General features: G+C 39.8%; 1 protein-coding gene across 1 annotated transcript in view; it reads right to left on the reverse strand.

Moving 5' to 3' along the window:
* Nucleotides 1-25,056, reverse strand: part of LOC140195385 (contactin-associated protein-like 2) — a 1,890,266-nt gene that overhangs the window by 254,574 nt on the left and 1,610,636 nt on the right. Inside the window, exon 16 of the mRNA XM_072253599.1 lies at nt 24,032-24,202. Coding sequence (XP_072109700.1) covers nt 24,032-24,202 — 171 coding nt within the window. The remainder of the gene's footprint in view (nt 1-24,031; nt 24,203-25,056) is intronic.

Raw genomic sequence — 25,056 nt, forward strand, 5'->3', positions numbered from 1 at the left:
TACACAAAATGCTGGAGGAACTCAGCAGGCCAGGCAGCATCTATGGAAAAGAGTAAACATTCAATGTTTTGGGCCGAGACCCTTCATCAGGCCAGGCCTTTCCCTGCTGGGATCAACCACAAGCTACTCTAAAAAGCCATCTTGTAGGCATTCTACAAATTCCCTTTCTTAGGATCCAGCACCAACATGGTGTTCTCAATCTTCCTGCATATTGAAATCTCTCAGCACTATGATAACATTACCCTTTTTTACATGCCTCCACTATCTTTTGTAGTAATTTATTTTCATGTCACATGGATTAGCTCTTATGCCCAAGCAGATAGCACTGTCTGAAAAATAAACAGCACTAGTTAAACAGTCTTAGACACACAAAATGCTGGAGTCCAGCAACTGCAGGACCTCGTGTGGCACCAGTTAAACAGTATCATACAAGCTTTGACGGTGGCCTGCCATTGAGCATTGAAACGTTTTGTGTTGTCACAGATGCTTCAGGAATGAGAGAGTGAAAAGCCTCCAATTGTCCCGCGGCTTAATGTTGCGGTGGAACTCTAAGGCAATGTGGATGCAGAAATGCATCCACTTCACCAGTCTCCAGAATATTCACTAGCTACTACTCTCTATTCAAATAGGAAGATCCCTCCTTGTGTGAAGAGCCGTTGTTGACTTTGCAGCAAGTCAGTAGGCTGCATACTTTGACAATTTGTTACTGTTTTTACAACCATCTCACTATGCTCTTTGGTGAAAATATTGAAGGTCACTGGTTCTTCTAGACCACAGACTATAAGGTATAGGACCAAAATTGGGCCATTTGGCCCATTGAGTCAGCTCTGCCATTTCATCATAGCTGATCCATTTTTCTCTCAACTTCAATGTCCTGCCTTCTCCCCATATCCCTTTATGTCCTGACTAATCAAGGATCTATTGACCTTTGACTTAAATATACCCAAGGAGTTGGCCTCCATAAACACCTGTGGTGACAAATTCCACAGATTCACCACTCTCTGGCAAAAGAAATTTTTCCTCACAACTGCTTTAAATGGACGTTCCTCTATTCTGAGGCTGTGTCCTCTGGTCTCAGACTCCCCCACCATCAGAAGCATCCTCTCCAAATCTACTCTATCAAGGCCTCTCAGCAGTCGATAGGTTTCAATCAGATCCCTCATCATCCTTCTGAATTCCAGTGAGTACAGGGCCAGGACCATCAAACACTCCTCAGATGATACACCTTTCAATTCTGGAATCATTTTCATGAACTTCCTTTGAACCCTCTCCTTTCCTTTACAACCATCAGCAGTGTGGACCATGTAGAGCCTGTGCAGTGATTGAAGTTGCAGAATATGGCAGATAGTGACCTTCTGTTCTTGAAGTCTCCACAAGTATTATTTCTCAGTTAGAAGCACATACAACAGGAGTTTGCTGTGGGAGGAGTGTTGTGGACATGTCCACATTGGCAAAGTCTTTCATCCTAGACTCCTCTCTTTCACTCTTCTGGCAGCATGGCTTCCTCCTTTCTTCAATATCACATCTGGGGCCTAATAGAACTGTTGTTAATACCGCAATTTCTTTTGGTAAACAGACATTGCCCTAATCACAGCTTGTCAAATATAATCTCATTGCAGCTAAAACATTCTATAAAACTTAGAGGACATTAGCTACACAATGATATAGACAAGACAGCTGGAAAAGCAGAAGCCTTGCTCTTTTTGAAAGCTTGGTAAAATATGTTGATATAGTTTTATTTGCAAGCCTTCCTACTCCAGGCTGTATTGCTAAATAAATAAATATGTAAAGTATAGATAGGGTCCATGGAAGGGAGGCTGGTTTCCAAGGTGTGCTGAGTTGTGTTGGGTCCAAAATTTCCTGCAGTTTTCTTGCAGTCATAGAGACATAGCAACCATGCCAATTTTCATTAGATTGAGAGGAAGTGAGGTTACTTGGCTGTGGTGTCTATGTGGTTGGACCAGAACAAGCTATTGGTCAAATTCACTCCTTGGAACTTGAAGCTCTCAGCCTCAACACCTCCCACTCTTCCTGAGATCAATGATCAATGAACATCATTGAGGAAAGATTCCCGTCATAATGCCATGTCACTTGGCTCTCTACCTCCTTCCTGTACTCTGTTTCACTACTTGAGATACAGCCCACTACTGTGGTGTCATCAGCAAACTGTCTCAACCACAGATTCGGCAGCGCAGTAGATACGGCAATTGCGCCTGTGAGTATGCATGTGTCAACTAATTATTATTTCATTGTGATAGTACCTAACTCCATACTTGTCGTTGTAGTGCTTGTTGGGACTTGGACACAGCACTGCAATGCTTCACTGCCTGTTTGTGTTTGGCCTTGCCTGGGAAATTAGACTGTCAAGTAAACTGACTCTGAAGACTAGCAGTATTCGTTTAATATTTAGTTGTTCTTTTCAGCCGCAGTGCAGGCTTCATTTTCCATTTGAGAGTTTTAGTTAATGGCCCTGTTTGGCCTAGCATTTATTGTTTTCTTTTCCCTTTAACACTGTTCGTATTAAAGTCTGTGAACTATTGACCTGCTTCAGTGTCCCTCACTTTGCACTTGGGCCATACCCAAACCTGATGACACAAACTTGTGGATGGACTTAGAGCAGAAATTGACTACTCAATCATGAGTGTACAGAGAGTAGAATAGGCAGCTGAGCATGCAGCCTTGTGAGGTGGCTGTGTTAAAGATAATTATGTTGGAGGTGTTGCAGCATATTCTTAATGATTTTGGTTTGCTGGTCTACATCCATTTGAAAAGAGAGGTGTGAAGTCCTAGATCTGGGAGTTTGGACGTAAGTTTACTTGGAATTATAAGGTAGTAATGATGATGGTTATGTGGTCAATAAACAGTAGTCTAATGTAGGTATCTTTACTCCAGAGGTGAGTGTACGACCAAGGAGAAACCATCGGCTATAGAAACATTTCAATAAAGGCAAGTTGTATTGAATCAGTGTTGATGGGGATGCTGGAGATTTTGCATGCCACGATGCTGTGATAGGCCTCAACAAGCACTACTTCATGATGTTGGACATCAGAGCCATTAGGCGATGATCATGAAAGCACATTACTTGGTCTTTCTTGGGTACAGGGGTAATCGAGGTCTTCTTAAAGCAAGTGAAACCTCAGATTGAAGCAGGGAGAGATAAGACATGTCTGCAAATACCACCACAAGCTGATTGTGTGAGCTGATCTAAGGACATGACCAGGGCCAGCATCCTGACCAAATGCTTTCCAGAGGTTCACTCTCCAGAAGACTGATCTAACTTTTGCAATGATGACTGTGGTTTCAGTTGCATTGGAGGCTGTCAAGGTGGGCTGTGTCATACTGTTCAAAATGTGCATAGAATGTGTTAAGTTCATCAGGAAAGGATGCAATGCTGTCTTGACTTCATCTTGTAGCCCATTATAGCATTTTGCATCCAGCAGCTCCACAACCTTCAATGGGATCCTACTATCAAACATATCTTTACCTACCCCACCTTTCTCTGCTTTCCACAGGAATCGCTCTCTCCATGATTCCGTTATTCATTTACTCCTCCCCTCTACGCTCCTTCGTGGCACTCATCCCTGCAAGCAGAAGTGTTACTCCTGCCCATTCATCTTCTCCCTCATCACAATTCAGGGCCCCAAACAGTCCATCCCAGTTAGGTAACACTTCACCTATGTCTACAGTATCTGATGCTCAGTATACTGTATTTGTATCGGTGAGACCTGACGTAGATTGGAGGAAAGCTTCATTCAGCACCTTCACTCCATCGGTAACTAACAGGTTTTCCAGGTGGCCAACCATTTCAATTCCAATCCCCATTCCCATTCTGACATGTTGATCCTTGCCCTCCTCTGCTGCCATGATGAAGCTACTCTCAGGTTGGAGGAGCAACACTTCTGGTAGTTTTTCCCCACTCTAGCTCCCCTCTTACCACTTCTCTTCTCCTCACCTGACCTGCCTAACACCTCCCCATTGTGCCTCTTCTCATTCCCTTTCTCCCATGGTCCACTCTTCTCTCCGAACAGATTCCTCCTTCTTTAGTCCTTTACCTTTCCGACCTATCACCTCCTCGCTTCTCACTTCATTCCACCTCCCCTACCCACCTGGCATTACCTGTCACCTTCTAGCTTGTACTCCTTCCTCTCCTCCCACCTTCTTATTCTGTCTTCTTACACCTTTCTTTCCCGTCCGTATGTAAAGTCTCAGCTTGAAACATCAACTGTTTATTCCTTTCCATGGATGCTGCCTGATCTGCTGAGCTCATCCAGCGTTTTGTATGTGTTAGCATGCAAGTCGAATCACAACTGACTAAATCGTGGCACAGCTGACACAATCATGGATAAATAATCCATTTCTGGTATCAAATGAGCATTGCATAAAGACTGATGTAACCAAGCACCTCTTCTACACCCAGTTCTTCTCATGCATGCCTGTGATGCACTGTATTGTATTATCCAGTCTGCAGAGCAGCATAAATATTTTCAGAGATTTATGCTCACAGTTCAGGGAAAAGCTGGAGGCAAATTGACATGTGAATGTGAACTTCTTGTTTGTTTAGTTGTTGAGTATTTTTTGAAAGTTTAAAAAAATATACATAGCACTTGGATTCCAATCATGGAAATACATTTTCCTGAAAACCAGTTAAATTCATTTAATTTGAAAATGAATTTATCTTCTGAAATTATACATTTCCTGCTGGATTTTAGAAGTGAACTTAGTGGGAAGTAGATAGTAGGATCATGAAAGTCAATTGTGAACAGCTGTTAGAATGATATTTCCTAATGCATGCACACAATGACTTTAACTAATGGCATAATCTCTTGGTATCATTAAAAGCCACTGTTATTAGACCATAAGACCATATGATATAGGAGCACAATTAGGCCATTTGGCCCATCGAGTCTGCTCCACTGTTTCATCGTGGTCAATCCAATTTTCCGTCTCAGCCCCAGTCTCCTGCCTTCTTGCCCATATACCTTCATGTCCTGACCAATCAAGAATCTATCAACCTCTGCCTTAAATATACATAAAGATTTGGCTTCCACACTACCTGTGGCAAAGAATTCCACAGATTCACCACTTTCTGGCTAAAGAAATTCCACCTCATCTCCATTCTAAAAGGACACCGCTCTATTCTGAGGCTGTGTCTTCTGGTCCTACAATCTCCCACCACATCCTCTTCACATCCATTCTATCGAGGCCATTCGACATTAGAAAGATTTCAATTAGGTCATCCGCATTCTTCTGAATTCAAATGAATACAGGCTCAGGGCCATCAAACGCTTTTCATATGACAAGCCATTCAATACTGAAATCATTTTCATGAATGTCCTTTGAATCCTCTCCAGTGTCAGCACATCTCTGCAGTGAAATGCGGAAGATTTAAAAAGTCAGAAATCCTGATTCGAGTTTAATTCGGAGAAGGAAATCTGAGAATCGGAGTGGGAGTGCAGCAGGAGACATTTTGATTTTTTCTTCTTCTCATCGGAGTTAAGAGAGGCGGGACTGTGCAGGCATGTGATGTTGGGCAGTGAAGCGCGGAAGATTTAAAAGGAACACAGCCTTATACAGCAGGCAGCATCATTTAGCGGGCAGCGCAGTGAGCTGGGAGCAGAGTGAAGGCTTAAGGGCTTTGACTCAACGGGCTTAGGCAGAAACAGGCGAGGCAAAGTAGGTTTGGTTTACAATTTTTCCTGTTATTTGAGGAAAGGGGGAAGTATGAGTGTGAGGGCAGCTTGTTGTTCTCGGTGTCGAATGTGGAGGTCGTGGAGTCTCCCAGCCTCCTGGACATCCACATCTGCGCCATATGCGCTGAGCTGCAGCTCCTAAGGGACAGTGTCAGGGAACTGGAGCTGCAGCTCGATGACCTTCGTCTGGTGAGGAGTTGACAGAGAGGAGCTATAGGCAGGTGGTCACACCGGGGCCATGGGAGGAAGACAAGTGGGTCATGGTTAGGAGGGGGAAGGGGAAGAGTCAGGTACTAGAGAGTACCCCAGTGGCTGTGCCCCTTGACAATAAGTACTCCTGTTTGAGTACTGTTGGGGGGAGGGGACAACTTACCTGGGGGAAGCAACAGTGGCCGTGCCTCCTGCACAAAGTCCGGCCCTGTAGCTCAGAAGGGTAGGGAAAGGAAGAGAAGAGCAGTAGTAATAGGGGACTCGATAGTTAGGGGGTCAGATAGGCGATTCTGTGGACGTAGTCAGGAGACCCGGATGGTAGTTTGCCTCCCTGGTGCCAGGGTCTGGGATGTTTCTGATCACGTCCAAGATATCCTGAAGTGGAAGGGATAGAAGCCAGAGGTCGTGATACATATAGGTACCAAAGACATAGGTAGAAAAGGGAAGAGGTCCTGAAAGGAGAATATAGGGAGTTAGGAAGGGAGTTGAGAAGAAGGACTGCAAAGGTAGTAATCTCAGGATTACTGCCTGTGCCACGCGACAGTGAGAGTAGGAATGGAATGAGCTGGAGGATAAATGCGTAGCTGAGGGATTGGACCAGGGGGCAGGGATTCAAGTTTCTGGATCATTGGGACCTCTTTTGGTGCAGGTGTGACCTGTACAAAAACGACAGGCTGCACTTGAATCCTAGGGGGACCAATATCCTGGCAGGGAGATTTGTGAAGGCTACTGGGGAGACTTTAAACTAGAATGATTGAGGGGTGGGAATCAAATTGAAGAGACTAGGAGAGAGGAGGTTAGTTCACAAGTAGAGAAAGCTAGTAGACAGTGTGTGAGGGAGGATAGGCAGGGGACAGAGAATGAAGATGTAGGGGAGAAGGAAGAAAAAGATAACAAAGTGGTTTGCACTTTTAGGGATAAATGGAGAGTAAGAGGTGGAGAGTTTCTTAAATGCATCTATTTTAATGCTAGGAGCATTGTAAGAAAGGTGGATAAGCTTAGAGCATGGATTGATACCTGGAAATATGATGTTGTAGCTATTAGTGAAACATGGTTGCAGGAGGGGTGTGATTGGCAACTAAATATTCCTGGATTTTGTTGCTTCAGGTGTGATAGAATTAAAAGGGCAAGAGGGGGAGGTGTTGCATTGCTTGTCAGAGAAGATATTACAGTGGTGCTTTGGCAGGATAGATTAGAGGACTTGTCGAGGGAGGCTATTTGGGTGGAATTGAGGAATGGGAAAGGTGTAGTAACGCTCATAGGGGTGTATTATAGACCACCTAGTGGGGAGCGAGAATTGGAGGAGCAAACTTGTAAAGAGATAGCAGATATTTGTAGTAAGTACAAGGTTGTGATTGCGGGAGATTTTAATTTTCCACACATATACTGGGAAGTCCATTCTGTAAAAGGGCTGGATGGTTTGGAGTTTGTAAAATGTGTGCAAGCTAGTTTTTTGCAGCAATACATAGAGGTATCAACTAGAGAAGGGGCAGTGTTGGATCCCCTGTTAGGGAATGAGATAGGTCAGGTGACGGAGGTATGTGTTGGGGAGCACTTCAGGTCCAGTGATCACAATGCCATTAATTTCAATATAATTATGGAGAAGGATAGGACTGGACCCAGGGTTGGGACTTTTAATTGGAGAAAGGCTAATTTTGAGGAGATGCGAAAGGATTTAGACGGAGTGGATTAGGACGATTTGTTTTATGGGAAGGATGTCATAGAGAAATGGAGGCCATTTAAAGATGGAATTTTGAAGGTACAGAACCTTTTGTTCCTGTTAGGTTGAAAGGAAAGGTTAAAAGTTTGAGAGAGCCATGGTTTTCAAGGGGTATTGGAAACTTGGTTCGGAAAAAGAGAGGAGATCTATAATAAATATAGGCAGCTTGGAGTAAATGAGGTGCTCGAGAATATAAAGAATGTAAAAAGAATCTTAAGAAAAGGATTAGAAAAGCTAAAAGAAGATATGAGTTTGCTTTGGCAAATAAGGTGAAAATAAATCCAAAGGGTTTCTACAGTTATATTAATAGCAAAAGGATAGTGAGGGATAAAATTGGTCACTTAGAGAATCAGAGTGGATGGCTATGTGCGGAGCCAAAAGAAATGGGGGAGATTTTGAACTATTTCTTTTCTTCGGTATTCACTAAGGAGAAGGATATTGAATTGTGTAAAGTAAGGGAAACAAGTAGGGTAGCTACGGAAACTATAATGATTAAAGAAGAGGAAGTACAGGCACTTTTAAGGAATATAAAAGTGGATAAGTCTCCGGGTCCTGACAGGATATTCCCTAGGACCTTGAGGGAAGTTAGTGTGGAAATAGCAGGGGTTCTGACAGAAATATTTTAAATGTCATTAGAAACGGGGATGGTGCCGAAGGATTGGCGTATTGCTCATGTTGTTCCATTGTTTAAAAAGGGTTCTAAGAGTAAACCTAGCAATTATTGGCCTGTGAGTTTGACGTCAGTGGTGGGTAAATTGATGGAAAGTGTTCTTAGAGATGGTATATATAATTATTTGGATAGACAGGGTCTGATTAGGAACAGTCAACATGGATTTGTGCGTGGAAGGTCATGTTTGACAAACCTTATTGAATTTTTTGAGGAGGTTACTCAGAAAGTTGATGAGGGTAAAGTGGTGGATGTTGCCTATATGGACTTTAATAAGGCCTTTGACAAGGTTCTACAAGGAAGGCTAGTTAGAAAGGTTCAATCGTTAGGTATTAATATTTAAATAGTAAAATGGATTCAGCAGTGGCTGAATGGGAGATGCCAGAGAGTAGTGGTGGATAACTGTTTGTCAGATTGGAGGCTGGTGACTAGTGGTGTGCCTTAGGGATCTGTACTGGGTCCAATGTTGTTTGTCATATATATTAATGATCTGGATGATGGGGTGGTAAATTGGATTAGTAAGTATGCAGATGATACTAAGATAGGAGGAGTTGTGGATAATGAAGTATGTTTTCAAAGCTTGCAGCAAGATTTAGGCCAGTTAGAAGAGCAGGCTGAAAGATGGCAGATGGAGTTTAATGCTGATAAATGTGAGGTGCTACACTTTGGGAGGACTAATCAAAATAGGACATAGATGGTAAATGGTAGGGCATTGAAGAATGCAGTAGAACAGAGGGATCTAGCAATAATGGTGCATAGTTCCCTGAAGGTGGAATCTCATGTGGATAGGGTGGTGAAGAAAGCCTTTGGTATGCTGGCCTTTATAAATCAGAGCATTGAGTATAGGAGTTGGGATGTCATGTTGAAATTGTACAAGGCATTGGTAAGGACAAATTTGGAGTATTGTGTACAGTTCTGATCACCGAATTATAGGAAAGATGTCAACAAAATTGAGAGAGTACAGAGAAGATTTACGAGAATGTTACCTGGGTTTCATCTCCTAAGTTACAGAGAAAGGTTGAACAAGTTGGGTCTTTATTCTTTGGAGTGTAGAAGGTTGAGGGGGGACTTGGTAGAGGTATTTAAAATTATGAGGGGGATAGATAGAGTTGACATGGATAGGCTTTTTTCCATTGAGAGTGGGGGAGATTCAAACAAGAGGACATGAGTTGAGAGTTAAAGGGCAAATTTTAGGGGTAACATGAGGGGGAACTTCTTTAGTCAGAGACTGGTAGCTATGTGGAACGAGCTTCCAGCAGAAGTGGTTGAGGCAGGTTCAATGTTGTCATTTAAAGTTAAATTGGATAGATATATGGACAGGGAAGGAACGGAGGGTTATGGGCTGAGTGCAGGTCGGTGGGACTAGGTGAGAGTAAGGGTTCGGCACGGACTAGAAGGGACGAGATGGCCTGTTTCTGTGCTGTAATTGTTATATTGTTATACGGTTATATAACTTTTCTTAGATAAGGGGCCCAAAACTACTCATAATACTCCAAATGAGGCCTCACAATGCTTTATAAAGTCTCAACATTATATCCTTGCTTTTATATTCAGTCCTCTTGAAATGATTGCTAACTTTGCATTTACCTTCCTCATCACCTACTCAACCTGTAAATTGGCCTTTAGGGAATCTTGCACAAGTCCCTTTGCATCTCAGAGTTTTGAATTTTCTCTCCATTTAGAAAACAGGATCCCTTTCATTTCTTCTACCAAGACCATACTCTTCCTGACACCGTATTCCATCTGCCACTACTTTGCTCATCCTCTTCATCTGTCTATGTCCTTCTGTTGCCTCTCTACTTCCTCAAAACTACTTGCCCCTCCACCTATCTTCATATTGCCTACAAACTTTGCAACAAAGCCATCAATTCCAAGTTATCAAAGTCATTGACATATGACATAAAAAAGAATTGGTCCCAACACAGGCCCCTGTGGAACACCATTAGTGTTCGGCAGCCAACTAGAAAAGACTCCCTATAATCTCCCTCTTTGCTTCCTGCCAATCAGCCACTGCTTTAATCATGTTAGTATCTTTCCAGTAATATCATGGACTCTTAACTTGTTAAGCAACCTCATGTGTGGCACTTTGTCAAAGGCCTTCTGAAAACCCAAGTACACAACATCTTCGGATTCCCCTTTGTCTATACTGCTTGTTATCTCTTCAAAGAATTCCAACAGATTTTAAAGGCAAGATTTTCCCTTGAGGAAATCTTGCTTAGAAGAGGACTCCAGAGCTAACTTGGTGAATGAGTATGGTTTGAATCAGGTCCCCGTATCTTGTTACCATAACCCAGATTAAACTTCTATACGTGCCCATTCTAATTATGAAATGTGGGAGCTCCATATTCCATATAGCAGGAGGTGGGAATTTTAATTCCCCACTAATTTATGTCAATTAACTTATTTTCCATTGCAAGCATCAGAACAATGTTGACCCTGCTTATTCCTAATGCCTCAGTGGTTAATGCAACGTCATTACGGCTTTGGAAGTCAGAGTTTGGAGTTAATTTCTGATGTAGTCTGTAAAGAGTTTGTACAACCTCATCATGAATACATGGGTTTCCTCCAGGTGCTTCAGTTTCCTCCCACAATCCAAAGACGTACTGGTTAGTGGGTTATTGTAAATTGTCTTTGTTTCGGCTTGCCTTAAATAGCTGGGTTGCTGGTTCATGTGGTTCATTGGGCCAGTAGGGCCTGTTCTGTGCTGTACCCCTTAGAATTAAAATAAATAAATTCACTGCAGCTATCATTATCAAATCATCTTTTTCATTTAATAGACAAAATGCTTATGGCATCATAAAAAACAACTTTTCTTCTGCAATTCTACCTGGCTCTATTTTATTGTGTCCATTCCCATTACTCATTGATTACTAATCATTTATCTGCTGAGCAGCCCACCCAACTTCCCAGATGACAATCTGTCCGGAATAACTATGGGATCGTTGGTTGAATGGAATTCCCTTTCTGCCTCCATTCTAACAATACAATGGTGAAGCAGAAGCTCAGGAAAGTAAGATCATTATCAATCCATAAAATAGCAGGGAACTCTGCTAGCCTATGATTTTCAGATGCTGAATTCCTTTTTGCATTATGATATGTATGAGTATTTTGAGTTTCTACATTGAAGTAGTATGATAAGAGATGTCAACTATAATCAATATCAGATTCATATGAGATTATTGAATGATTTCAGCCTTGCACAATAATTAAGTGAAGTTGACATTATGCTTATAGATTGGCCATTTATCAGGTACATGCACAGAATCTGACCTAATTGCAATGTGCAGCAGATTGTCAACAAATCCAGGAAAGAACATTATCCTCAATAAACAAATTCATTAACATAAAATAGTTTTTGTCTTTATAGGATGCAAAAGCTTCTGACAGATGAGCACCTTCAATAAATGGTAGTCAACCAAAATCATCCAAATAGCCATCTATCTAGAGAATCAGATAGGATCAGAGGTGCATTCTAATGAGGGAGTCAAATTCTGCAATAAAATAAAATATTAGCATTTGGCATTCTGTGTTCAGATCTATTAAATAACTGAGGTCACTAATCTGCCAAATGTAGACGTTAACACAAATCCAAAGGGGCACTAAAAACAAAAACCTCTTAAAATAAGAGCAGTTGCAATTCAGTTTATGTTGTCTGGAGAGTACGACAGTTGTAAAAATTCCTGAGTTTGATAAGCACACATTATGTTCTTGCTCAGGTTGAATAGCATCAGTTGCTTGGAAAGAAATTTATGCACCTTAGGATGCTATCTGGCCTGCTGTGTTCCACCAGCATTTTGTGTGTGTTGCTTATGTACCTTAGAGCTCAATTTGCTCAGGGACAGAAAATTAGAGTATGATGAAATTCGTTGGAAAGCAATACTGCTTTATGTAATCATAAGACAAGAATTTTTAAAAATTTTCAACATCTGGGGTTATGCGGCTTGACTGAAACAGTAATTTCTGATAGTCTGCTTCAATATGGCAATCCACTCTCACAGTTTTTGCTGCCTGATTGCCTTGAACATTTAAGGAGACCTCTGATTTATCTTTCTCTATGTGCTGTAGCTTTGTGTTGCTTCTGACAGTTTCATTGATGTGTAGTGCTGAGTATATTGACTGGCTGCATTGCAGCCTAGTATGGAAACACCAATGCCCTTGAACAGAAAATCCTACAACCATGTAGTGGTTACAGCCGGATCCATCACGGGTAAAGCCCTCCACACCACTGAGCACACCTACACAAAATGTTGTCACAGGAAAGCAGCATTGATAATCAGGGACACCCTTCACACAGGACATGCTCTGTTCTCACTGCTGAGATCAGAAAGAAAGTACAGGAGCCTCAGGATTCACACCATCCATTTCACGTAGTTATTACCCCTCAACCATTAGATTCTTGAGCCAAAGGGGATAACTTCATTTAACCTCACTTGCTCCATCATTGAAATGTTTCCACAACCTATGGACACACTTTCAAAGATCCTCCATCTCATGTTCTCAATATTTATTGCATATTTATTTATTTATTTATTTTTTTGTGTTTGCACAGTTTATTGCCTTTTGCACACCGGATGAATGCCCAAGTTGACACTATTATGGTTAGTATTCTATTGTAGATTTATGGAGTGTGCCTGCAAGAAAATAAATCCCAGGGCTGCATATGGTGACATATAAGTACTTTGAGAATAAATTTGCTTTGAACTTTGTTCCAAGAATATGCATTGATGACACTCAAACACAGTGTGGGAATGGTATCCCATATTGCTGAGTAATATAAACAAAAATCATATTTAATTTATAAATAAGACTAAATAATTGCTTATTAGTTACAAAGTCCACAGGGAAATTTGATGCTTAATATCATTGCCTCTAGAACTCTTTTAAAACTTAGCTATGGTGTTAAAATAACAGTTATTAGAAAAATAGCAGGGCATAGTACATCTCAAAGTATGACCATTCCAGTTTTAATGTATTCATAATATATTTCTGTCATAAATTCCAAACAATAAACTGCAAATTGTTTCTCAAGGTAACTCAATTGATTCTCTTTCAATGCTGACACTATTATACATTTCTGTCTCCAATTATAATGTTATTAAACCAATTAAGTCAAGGATGAATAAAATATATGAATAAACTGGGAAAAGTGAACAAGGTGCATGTTGCAAATTAATTTCTATCGAGATATTCTTATCCTGAAGTTTAAATGACATTTGTGATTCATTAAAGTTTCGGTACAATGGCTTATGGGTGAAATGAACCAACTGCATTGTAGTATATTATTCTTCAATTAAGCTCTATACCCTTGCATGGTGATGATTAGGATTAATATACATAGAGATCATTGTAAATACTCAGAAGTGTTGGACCTCTGTCTAAAGTGCTAGTTGCATTGATATCTAATAATTTTTTTTCTTTTAACTTTAAATTATGACTGCATTAGCTGCATTGAAACTATTCAACACAATTCTAATTGATTGTGGGTGACAATGTAAAATGATAAACTACATTCTTCATACACGAAATGATTGCCATGAAACTTTTTAAGTGACATTTTTCATTATTTAACTCCAATAACAAGGAATGTTCATCTTCAGCAATAATGTTCAAGTAATACAACCTGAGTTTGGCAAACATTAATGTCTACTAAATGCTGCTGCCTCAAGAAACCTATTTTTGCTTCAGACATTTGGCTTGTTTGACACAACTGGGCTTCTATTTCTCAGTTACGTGGATAAGCTGCCAAGCAAGAAACCGCATCAATTTTCCAAAATGAAGCAGGTGCTGAGGATCAGTTATATATATTATCTTATCAACAGTATGCAAAGGAGGAGGAAATAGATTTACTTCTATAAATTAATCTCAGTTCTAACTTTTAGGGAAAAACAGTTAACAGAGTGCTCTTTATATTGTCAAGAGACCTGGATTAAGTAATAACTATTCTTTTAATAGACTTTGCTCATATCAATCCCTAAAGCAAACATTTTTCTCTGACAGTCAGATCCAGACAAACAGAAGTGCAATGACAATAAATTTTAAAATATCACGAGAAATGATATGCACACAACATTACAAGCAGTAGTTGGCCACTTGGCTGCTTGAGTTGGCTCTACCATTTATTAAAGAGCAGCCAGATGTCTTGGTACATATTGGGATGAATGACATAAGAAGGAAAAGCAAAGAGGTCCTGAAGAGAGAATTTAGAGGGCAGGGCAGAAAGCTGAGAAGCAGGACCTCCAGGGTAGTAATTTCTGGATTGCTGCCTGTGCCACACACCAGAGAGGGTAGAAACAGGATGATTTGGCAAATTAATATATGGCCGAGAAACTGGTGCTGGGGGCAGGGCTTCAGGTTCTTAGATCATCGGGATCTCCACTGGGAGAGGTATGACCTATTCAAAAGTGACGGGTTGCAACTGAACCCAAGGGGAACTAATATTCTCATGGGCAGGTTTGTTGGAGCTGCTGGGGAGGGTTTAAACTAATTTGGCAGGGGGGTGGGAACTGGAGTGAAGGAACTCATGGTAGGACAGATGGTAAAAAACCAAAGAAAGCGTGCAGTCAGATTGTCAGGAAGGACAGGCAGATGATAGGACATAATTGCTGCCTGCAGGGTGAGTGTCACTGTATTACTAGAATCAGTGCATTAGCAACATCAAAAAGGGTAGCAAATGCAGCACCAAAACTGTTATATCTCAATACACAGAGTAACAGAAATACAGTGGATGATTGTGTTGCACTATTACAAATTGTCAGGCATGAGATTGTGGCCATCACTAAATCGTGGCTGAAGGATGGTTGTAGTTGGGAGCTGAACGTCCAAGGTTACACCTTGTATAGGAGGGATAGGAAGGTCAGTAGAGGGGCTGGCATAGCTCTGCTGGGAAAGAACGACATCAAATCAGTAGAAAGATGTGACATAGGATCAGACAATGTTGAATCCTTGTGGGTTGAGTTAAGAAACTGTAAGGATAAAAGGACCGCGATGGCAGTTATATACAGGGCTCCCAACTGTAGCTGGGATGTGGACCACAGATTACAATAGGAAATTGAGAAGGCATGTCAACAAAAAGGTGATGTTATGATAGTCATGGGAGATTTCAGCAAGCAGGTCGATTGGGAGTATCAGGTTGGAAATGGATCTCGAGAGAGTGAGTTTTTTGAGTGCCTATAAGATGGCAGAGAGTATTAGAGCAGTTTGTTGTTGAGCCTATGAGGGGATCAGCTATACTGGATTGAGTGTTATGTAATGAACTGGAGGTTATTAGGGAGCTTAAGGTAAAAGAACCATTAGGAGGCAGTGATCACAATATGATTGAGTTCATCTTGAAATTTGATAGGGAGAAAGTGAAGTCTGACATAGCAGTATTTCAGTGGAGTAAAGAAAATTACAGTGGTATGAAAGAAGAGTTGGTCAAAGTAAATTGGAAGGAGATGCTGGTAGGGATGACTGCAGAGCATCAATGGCGTGAGTTTCTTAGAAAAATGAGGAAGGTACAGGATGGATGTATTCCAAACACAAGCAAATTATCAAATGGCCAAATAGTACAACTGTGGCTGACAAGGGAAGTCAAAGCTAATGTAAGAGCAAAAGAGAATGCATACAACAAAGCAAAAATTAGTGGGAAGACAGATGATTCGGAAGCTTTTAAAACCTCGCAGAGAGCAACTAATAGAATCATTAGGAGGGAAAATATGAAATATGAAAGCAAGCTAGCAAAGAATATCAAAGTGGACAGTAAAATCTTTATCAAATATGTAAAAAAAGGGGGGATGAGAGTGGATATAAGACCGCTAGAAAATGAGGCCAGAGAAATAATAACGGGGACAAGGAGATGGCAGATGAATTAAATGAGTATTTTGCATCAGTCTTCACCGTGGAAGACACTAGCAGTATATCAGATGTTGAAGGGTATGAGGGAAAAGAAGTGAATGCAGTTACTATTACAAAGAAGAAGGTGCTCAAAAAGCTAAGGGTACACAAGTCACCCAGACAAGATGAACTGCACCCTAGGGTTCTGAAAGAGGTAGTGATAGAGATTGTGGAGGCATTAGTAATGATTTTTCAAAAATTATTGGATTCCGGAATGGTGCCAGAGGACTGGAAAATTGCAAATTTCACTCCACTCTTAGAAAGGAGGAAGGCAGCAGAAAGGGAATTATAGACCAGTTAGCCTGATGTTGAGGTTGGGAAGCTGTTGGAGTCAATTGTTAAGGATGAGGTTATGGAGTACTTGGTGACACAGGACAAGATAGGACAAATTCAGCATCTTGCCTGACAAACCTGTTGGAATTCTTTGAGGAGATTACAAGTAGGATAGATAAAGCAAAGGCACAGGATGTTGTATACTTGGACTTTCAGAAGGCCTTTGACAAGGTGCCACACATGAGGCTGCTTGCCAAGTTAAGAGCCCATTGTATTACAGGAAAGTTACTGGCACGGTTAGAGCATTGGCTGATTGGTAGGAGACAGCAAGTGGGAATAAAAGGATCCTTTTCTGGTTGGCTGCCAGTGAACTGGTGTTTTGCAGGGGTCAGTGTTGAGACTGCTTTTTATACTGTATATCAGTGATTTAGATGATGGAATAGATGGCTTTATTGCCAGGTTTGCAGATGATATGAAAATTGATGGAGGGGCAGGTAGTGTTAAGTAAACAGGTAGGCTGCAGAAGAAATTAGACAGATTAGGAGAATGAGTGAGTGAGTGACAAATGAAATACAATGTTGGTAAATGTATGGTCATGAATTTTGGTCGTAGAAATACATGTGCAGACTATTTTCTAAACGGGGAGAAAATCCAAAAATCTGAGATGCAAAGAGACTTGGGAGTCCTTGTGCAGAACACCCTAAAGGTTAACTTGCAGGTTGAGCTGGTGATGAGGAAGGCAAATGCAATGTTAGCATTCATTTCAAGAGGTCTAGAATAAAAGAGCAAGGATGTGATGCTGAGGCTTTATAAGGCACTGGTGAGGCTTCACCTTGAGTATTGTAAACAGTTTTGGGCCCCTCATCTTAGAAAAGATATGCTGACATTGGAGATGGTTCAGAGGAGGTTCACAAGGATGATTCCAGAATGAAAAGGTTATCCTGTGCAGAACATTTGACGGCTCTGGGACTGAACTCGCTGGAATTCAGAAGGATGGGGGAAGGGATCTTACTGAAACCTTTTGAATTTTGAAAGGCCTAGGCAGAGTAGATGTGGAACGAATGCTTCCCATGGTGGGGGAATCTAGGATGAGAGAGTACAGATTCAGGATAGAGGGGCATCAATTTAAAACAGAGATGTGGAGGGATTTCTTTAGCCAAAAGGTGATAAATTTGTGAAATTTATTACCACAGGCAGCTGTGGAGGCCAGGTCGTTGGGTGTATTTAAGGCAGAGTTTGATAAATTTTTGACTGGACTTGGCATCAAGGGTTATGGAGAGAAGACTGGGGAGTGGGGCTGAAGAAGGGGAGAAAGGATCAGCCATGATTAAATGGCAGAGAAGACTCGATGGGCCAAATGGCCTTATTCTGCTCTTATGTCTTAGGTCTAAACAAAATCTGATTATGAGCTCAACTCTGCATTACAGACTATGAATGACTAATAGAATTAAGAATTATGCAGCACAGCCTTTGGCACTTCTGGCCCATCTCAATTGGTGCCAGCTATGATTCCTTCCATACTAACTGCTTAGGCCCTTATCCTTCTATGCCTTTCCTATTTAAGTAACTGTCCAAATTCCTTCTAAACAACACCAATTGCCTTTTGTTCATTTCCCTTCAACCAGATTCACCTGACCCTAACTTGTGGATTTGACCTATCCTTTACCATCTCTTTCTTAATATTTACATAATTACAGTTATGAAAGCCAAAGTGCTCTCTGACTACTTTCCAGTTACCAGCCCTACCTTGTTCCCTAAGAGTAGGTCCAGTATTGCATCCTTCCTGGTAGTGCCCACTATATCTAGACTTAGGAAACATTCATTGACACATTTCAGAAATTCCACCCTGTCCCAGTCCTTAGCTCTCTGGGTGGCCCAGCCAATACTGGGGAAATTAAAATTTCCCACTACTACAACTCTTGCAACTATGATCAATTTCCCTATATATTTGCTTCTCAAGTTCCCACTGACTATTGGGGGGGAGGGAAGGTATCTAATACACAGCTGCACTAGAGTGGTCCTGCCTTTCTTGTTTCTGGGCTCCAACCACATGACATCAGTGGACAATCTCTAAGAATGTCATCTTCATGTACTGACGTTATGTCTTCCTTATCAAAAAAGGAACGCCCCCTTCTCACATTTGTCACACCTTTAGCACCTGTATCCTGGATTACTGAGCTGCCAGCCATGCACTTCTCTCAGAGAATATTTCTGCTATGGATATAACATCCTGGTCTTCAGAGCCAATCCATGCTCTGAGGTTGTGTGCCCTATTTGTTAAACCTTGTACATTGAAATAAATGCAACTTAACTGAGGGTTCTCTTCCCTACCTTCACTGTGTCCCTAGCTATCCCGAGCATTGCTCTCGCTGAATAATCCCATAATTTGCTTGGAGTCTCACCCATGGCTTATCTAGTTTAAAGCTTCCCATGTGCCCTCATAAAACTCCCTGCAAATATATTGGTCCCTCTCTTGTTGAAGTGCAGGGCACCTCTACCCCAGAAGAGATATTAATTGTCCGAGAACCTGAATCCTTGCCCCTGCACCAGCTCTTCAGCCACAAGTATAACTGGTTTATTCTTCTGTTCTGACCTTGCTAGCATGTGTCACCTGAGGTAATCTGGAGATCATAACTCTCTCATCTCTGTCTTAGTTGGACAATCCTTGTTTCAAGAAATTAAGAAATTGTTAACTAAGCATTATTTAATACATCAAAAATTTCTGTTGAATTCTGAAATTTTAACTTTACTAAGCACGGTGATTTTTACAACATATGCTATTCCTAATGAAATATCTTGAAGGGAAAAGAAATTTTAAAAAATCAAATTGTTCTTAATTAAATATATTCTGTCAACATATTAACAAAAAGCAAAACTTCAGGAGAATTAATTTTGTTTCTGAGGATTTTGATGTTCCTTGGTGATATTGACTGAACAGCATATGTAAAAATAATAGCTTTTCTAGAAAGACAGATACTTATATTAAAAAAAAGGTGCATGAATAATCTCAGCATCTGACAACTCTCTTCTTGACCTGGGCAAACTGGGATATGCAAAAAGCAACATTTTCATAATGTGCCTCAAGTAAGAGACTACAAACTGATAAAGCAACATCTCTTCTGCCACTCTGGTTCTAAATAGATCCTGATAGTATCCAACTAAAGCTTTAAATGGTGTTGTTACTCTGCAATTTTGTGAATTTAGTCTGACAATGATAGGGAACAGAAAGTGTTGAGTTATGCTGCTGTTTCCATAATACATCTCTGAACATTAGTTATGCTTCTTCTAGTGTTAGTTATCACGTGGCATATAGTAGGCAGATGAGTGGTAGCAGATTAGCTGTTCTGGATGATGCCACACCACTGGTCACAATCAAATGCCATTTTATATTAGCAACTTTATTGCTTGATTACACAGAGGTGTTTCAATGATATAGCATGACAAAGGAACACAAGAAAATAGAAGCAGGAATGGACTACTTAATCCTCATACCTGTCCTGTCATTTAAAATAATCATGATTGATCTATCCAAGGCTTGAATCCTCTTCAGTGGAGTTCCTCACAGCCCTTAGCTTCCTGATCTTAAAAAAATAGATATCTCCAATTCAAATACCTTCAGTGATCCTCCTTCCTCACCCACTGTGGTGGTGAATTCCTGAGAATCATCATACTCTGCTGCAAGTGTCTTTTGCACATTGGCTTTAGCCAGGTCCCATATCTTGAGTCTGACATGTATTTAGTATTTCAGTAATATTTGAATAAAAATGTAAATATATTGTATGATTAAATATTATTGCTCATTTAAATAATCATTACGGGTTACATGTACGTTTGTACATAAATAGTATATGTCATCACTCCACCAAGTGATAGTGCGCATCTCCTTTAAAGTAAACATGAAGTTAGAGTCATATTTCGGACTCCCATCTTGTCCATTTGACGAGTTTAATGTTTTGGAATTGCAAAACGTAACAGTAGAAATTTTAAGTGAACCTGAAATGACCTGTTGAAGCACAGCAAGACATCCTTGTTAAAAAATATGGAGCAAGATATGGTCAAGTAGAAAAAAAACAGTATAGCACGCTTCTGTTCTGAAGTGGAAGGAGGAAATGAATGAGTTTAAGAAAAGGCAGTAGCAGACAAACTCAAGGTTTCATAAATAATGTGTACTGGGTGATAATAATCATAAATAAAAATAAGAGCAGCAATGGATGGCGATATCAGAAACACTGGCACAGCAGATAACTGGATATTGTATACTGAATGGATTGAGCAGTATTTTGGAGCAAATTAAATAGCTAATGAGAAACAAGTACCAATTTCACTGAGTGTATTGGATTTAAGGGCATACATTTTGCTTTGAAATTTAACTGCTCCAACCAAACCGGTTGAAATGAGCTTTGCTGAAAGTAGTGCAGGAACATTTAGAACCACAACCATTGTTGATTGCAGAATGTTTTAGGTTTTATAGCAGAATCAAAAAGAAGGGGAGTCCATATCAGCGTATCTGGCTGAATTGATAAAGTTGTCTGAGCAATGTCAGTTTGGTAATTGGCTTAATGATGCATTGAGAGGTCATTTAGTTTCAGGAATCTTACAAAAAAGTATTCAAAAACAGCTCCTAACTGAAGCATGAACATTTAAAAGAGCAGTTGAAACAGCTGTATCAATGGAAACCGCAGAGACACACAATTGAGTTGTAATCAGAAATGAAAGTGACCATGAACAAAATTGCAACATCTAAACAGAAAAGTCTCTGGTGGAACAAGCTGTTATCCCATTGTGGCAGGGGCTCACACACACCAGATCAATGCAGGTTTATAGGCAAACCTTGCAGGAAGTTCAAGAAAGTATGACACATACAAAGAGCAGGTTGGGCAGTCAAAAATAAATGAACCACACAGGGAACAGATTAAGATAAAAAGTCAAGTTGCAGCTTCAAAAAGTGCACTAACAGCATGTTATTGATGAAAAATCAGATAGTGGTAACAGTGATACAGAACTGAGTAACCTTGAGATCTACAATGTAAAAACTAATAATAAACAAGCAAATGGCAAATTAATTAAAATGGAATTGGATACTGGTTCAGTTGTTTCGGTCAATCCGCAAAATGAGTTTGAATGGCATTTCAAAGATGCTGAAATGAAGCCTGCGGATATCCAACTAAGAGCTAGTATTGAAGAAAAGATAACTCCTATAGGAATGACATTTGTAACAGTGAAATACAACAACCAAAAAGCCACTTTGGAAATGTATGTGGTTAAAAAAAATACAAGAGGGCCAGCATTGTGGGGCTGTGATTGGCTGAGAAACTTGATTGGAGATCCATTCAGCAGTTGCGTGGCACAATCCCCTGCAAGAGAGTCAACTGAAAGTAAAATAAGAAAAGTACTGGATGATGTCACAACTGTCTTCATGCTGACCATTGTCTAATATAGGGAAACAAGTCTGTCTCTGGTTGGAAAATTTACTGGATCATGAATGTAATGAAAGCAGTGGTCCAACGCTAACAGCTTTTTTTGGCAACATATCTAAGAAAGCTTCTGATATGTTAATCAGGCAGTCATTCATGAAATGTGGCTTGGTTTTAAACTGGAAGAGAGTTCAAGGAGCTCCAGGAAAATTGCAAGCATGTGGCTTTTGTAAGTACGAAGAGCCAGAATCTACTTTGAATACATTAAGGTTATTGCATGAACTTCCAATGGGAAACAAAAAGCCGTTTGTAAAAGTAGATGCAAGGACCAAAGCCTGGCTGGATGAATGGAAAGCCAAAAAGAAAGGAGTCAATGGAGATATAAAAACAGAGGATTCGACAGATGATGTTAGGATGATGAAACTGAGAGATCAGATCATAAAGGGAGCAATAGAAGGAATTAATAAGAATATAATCCAGTGAACTAAATGCACCTTCCTAAGATCAAGATGCACATACTAGAAAGAAGAAAAAGGAAAAGAAAAGGAAGAGGATAGATAGAGAGAAAGAATATGAGTGAGAATGAGAAAGGTGTGAAAGAGAGAAGGAATGTGAGAAAGAAAAAGAGCAGGGTAAAGAGAGAGAAAGAAGTTGGGCCAAGAGAGAAGCAAGGATTCAGAGAGAAAAGCCAAGAAAAGGAGAAAAAAGATGTCCAGAGCTGTCAGAATGACTTCCTGCAGTCTCAGAGTCAACTCCTACCACCACCATTGAGGAGGTCCCTGACCTGAGACTGTTTTCACAGCCACAAGTCTCACCTATCAAGCAGAGTGACATCCCTTGTCAGGAGAGATGTTATCTCACAAGAGTAAGGAATCCTCCATAGCAATTAAATCTTTAGGCCTGAAAAGTACAATTTAAACTTTACTACACTGTGGATGTCTGTATAGTAGTTGTATTATAATATATACAGTGTATATAGTTGAGATGTATTCTATATTGAGTTGGAGCTCTCACCTAAACAGGCGGAGTGTTGTGTATGTAATATTTCGATAATATTTGAGTAATATTGTAAATGTATGATTTGATTAAGTATTATTGTTTGTTTAAATAATACATTGTGTGTTATATGTAAAAATACATAAATGGCATATGCCAACACATGATAAGTGTGGCCGTGCTTAATGTAAACACAAAGTTAGACTCATAGTTTGGACTCGCATCTTTTCCTTTCATTTAATTTAATATTTTAGAACTACAAAATATAATCGAGTCTTTGTTTGATAATCTCCCATCAGTGGAAACACCTCAAACCTGTCATACCCTCCGAGGATATTGCCTGTTTAAATATCATAAAGGGGCGTGACAGGGTTCACCTGATCTTCTTTCATTCTTCTAACCCCAAAAAGTATTTTGTCCATCTTTTTTAAATGCTAATGATTAGATAACCATCTCATCCCAGAAGTCAGCATAATGAATTTCTTTTCCTTTCCTGAATTATGTGATCAAAGCAATGCATCTGCTGCTAACACTTTTTGTGATTCTTGAACAAGAAAAGCTAGATCCCTCTATATTCTACTCATTTGAAAATTTTTTTACCATTTTTATATTAGCTTATCATTTGTTTCCTCTGACTGAAATACAGGACAGAAGATTTCCTCACACTAAACTGCATTTGTCAAGATTTTGCTTCCTTACTTAATTTATCTATAACGTATACAGTAACAGAATTGAAATATTTTTGCAGCATGACCTCCAGACTATTTTTGTGTTATTGACAAACTTATACTCTGAATGCCTTTTAGATCATTAACATAAATGGTAAATAGTTGTGGGTCAAGAACTGATCTTGACCCCTAGTTAAATTCTTCTAGCCTCAAAAGAAACCCTTCAATCTGACTCTGTCTTCAATGTGGTAACCAATATTTAATCCATGTCAATATATTTCTCTACTGCCATGCCTTCTTATCTTGTGGTCCAGATACTGACTGCAACACGATATGGATATCAGTTTGCTTTACAAAAAAATATACTTTTTACTATGTTGATTTACTTTCAAAAATGTAATAATACAAATTGATAGATCATAATAAGATAATTTAAATGTAAATATACCTTGCATTTAATTTAAATTTAAATATAACTTATGTATATAAAAGTGCAACTGTGTTGTTCCAGGTCAACTTACATCTTAATTCAAGCCTTATGAAATCTGTGTTGCCCAGATTTTCGAGGAATACTCCATATGGTGCTGAGGTCTTGAAGTAAAATGAGATGTCAGCACTCGTCTCTCCATGGAAAGTTGAGAAGTGGAGATAAGAGGACGGGGTATTGAATGAAGCAGCATTCCAATAGTTTCCTAATTGGAGAAAAAGGAGAGATAGAAATGACCTAACTGATTTGCATGTTGCTTTAAGTAGTAAGTGTTACAACAATGGATCAGATGATCCATTGATAAAATGTCAAAGCTTTCCAAAAACCTCATCATTTATGAAATAAAAACAGAATTTCTTGCATAAGAGAAATTAACCTCTTTCTTAATCATTGTTTGTATCATTTACATAACAAAGTATATGTGGATGCTGCCACTTACAATAAATACCTTCTTTTTGTTATGGATGGTGGATAGAATTGGTACTAGAGGCTAAAGAGACTAAAGTTTCAGAAGGCAAACCACTTTGTTGGGTGATTCAAACATAGACACAGTTTAATACATTTCAACACCAGCAGCATGTAGTGTTACCATGACATTGGCACACAAAGGTCTGAGCAAAAACATTAGAAGTGAAGATTTTAGGGACAGACCTTTGCACAAAACAGCCATGCTCCAGAAATTACTTAAAACAATTTAATTAAACACAAAGAATTTATGTGTTAATTGGATTAAGTTTTGGAAGAGATTTAAAGACTTACATTGTAAAACTTAAGGAAGTGCACAAGTGGATTTCTTCAGTAATCAATTTAATTAAGTCTCCAATTTAGAATTTACAGAAATAGGGAATGGAGAATTTCAATGATAATTACAGGGATTAGAAAATTGAACACATTTTAAAAAATCTACAGAGTTTCCCTATGCAAACTTGCCCAATTAATCATTATTCATTTACGAGCAAAGACAAAACAGTATTTATCAGTGGAAGAAGGAACTCAAAGGAAAGCCCTCATAAACGCGTACGTACATGCAGGTTACAAGTGAACATCAAACCAACCAAG

Source organism: Mobula birostris, chromosome 3, assembly GCF_030028105.1.
Source record: "Mobula birostris isolate sMobBir1 chromosome 3, sMobBir1.hap1, whole genome shotgun sequence".
In the NCBI taxonomy this organism is placed as follows: Eukaryota; Metazoa; Chordata; class Chondrichthyes; order Myliobatiformes; family Myliobatidae; genus Mobula; species Mobula birostris.